Source organism: Trichechus manatus, unplaced genomic scaffold (assembly GCF_000243295.1).
Source record: "Trichechus manatus latirostris isolate Lorelei unplaced genomic scaffold, TriManLat1.0 scaffold00250, whole genome shotgun sequence".
Classification (NCBI taxonomy): domain Eukaryota; kingdom Metazoa; phylum Chordata; class Mammalia; order Sirenia; family Trichechidae; genus Trichechus; species Trichechus manatus.
The window spans coordinates 445,963-447,153 of record NW_004444186.1 but is presented as its reverse complement, the minus strand read 5'-3'; the positions used below and the strand labels follow the sequence as shown (position 1 = coordinate 447,153).

The 1,191-nt window shown below is 60.7% G+C and overlaps 1 protein-coding gene across 1 annotated transcript in view; it reads right to left on the bottom strand.

Annotated features, from left to right (window-relative positions):
* TCHH (trichohyalin) overlaps window positions 1-1,191 on the bottom strand; it is a 10,025-nt gene that overhangs the window by 3,719 nt on the left and 5,115 nt on the right. Inside the window, exon 4 of the mRNA XM_023724603.1 lies at window positions 17-1,188. Within this exon, the coding sequence (XP_023580371.1) occupies window positions 17-1,188 (1,172 nt within the window). The remainder of the gene's footprint in view (window positions 1-16; window positions 1,189-1,191) is intronic.

Below are 1,191 nucleotides of genomic sequence, written 5' to 3'. Positions count from 1 at the left end.
GCGGAGCTGTCTGTCGCGCTGCTGGAGGCGCAGCTCTTCTTCCTCGCGGAACTTTCTGTCGCGCTCTTGGCGGCGCAGCTGCTCGTCCTCGCGGACCTGTCTGTCGCGTTTTTGGCGCAGGAGTTCATCCTTGCGTTGCTGGCGCGGCTCTTCTACCTCGCGGGACTTTCTGTCGCGCTCTTGGCGAAGTTGCTCGCGCTCTTGGCTGCGGAGCTGATCGTCTTCGTGGAACTTTCTGTCGCGCTGCTGGCGGCGCAGCTGCTGCTCCCCGCGGAGGTTTCTGTCGCGCTCCTGGCGGCGCAGCTGTTCTTCCTCCAGTTCCTGGCCCAAATGTTGTTCCTCCTGGCGGAATTGCCTGTCGCGCAGCGGGCGGCGCGCCTGCTCTTCCTCGCGGAACTTCCTGTCGCGCTCCTGGCGGCGCAGCTGTTTCTCCTCCTGGAATCGTCTATCACGGGCCTGCTGGAAGCTTTCTTCAGGGAACCTCCTGTCTCCTTCCTGGCGGCGTCTCCTGTCTTCTCTTACCTCTCTCAGCAGCTGCTCTTCTTCGCGGAACATCCCGTCTGGCCTTTTGGCTTCCTCTTGCTCCTCTCCCTCCAGCGGATCTGCAGTTTGGAGTTGACGGTCGCGCTGCTGCCTACGCCTCCTCTCTTCCTCTCGCTCCTGGAAAGAGCGCTCCTCTTCCAGTTCATCCTGCTGGGATCGCCGATCCTGCTGGAATTGTCTCTCGCGGACCTGGGAATCTTCCGACTGTCGGGCTTTTTCTTCATTCTTTCCGCTTTTGGAGTAAACCCTGTTTTTGCCAGCCTCATTTTCCTTTCCTAGTTGCCTTTTCAGATCACGGCGCTGATCTTCATCACGGAATTGCCGCTTCCTGTCCTGGCGCTGCAGCTCCTCCTCCTCCCTATACTGCCTGCCGCGCTCCTGGCGCCTTCTTTCCCTCTGCGGCCGCTCCTCCTCCTGCTCCAGCTGCTGCTTCTCCCTATATTGTCTCATCTGCTCCTGGCGCCTTCTCTTCTTTCGTTCCTCTCTCTGCAGCCACTCCTCCTCCAGTTGCAGCTCCTCATCCTCCCGATATTGTCTCTCCCGCTCCTGGCGCCCCCTTTCCCTCTGCAGCCGCTCCTCCTCCTGCTCCAGCTGCTCCTCCTCCCGATATTGTCTCTCCCGTTCCTCTCTCTGCAGCCGCTCCTCCTC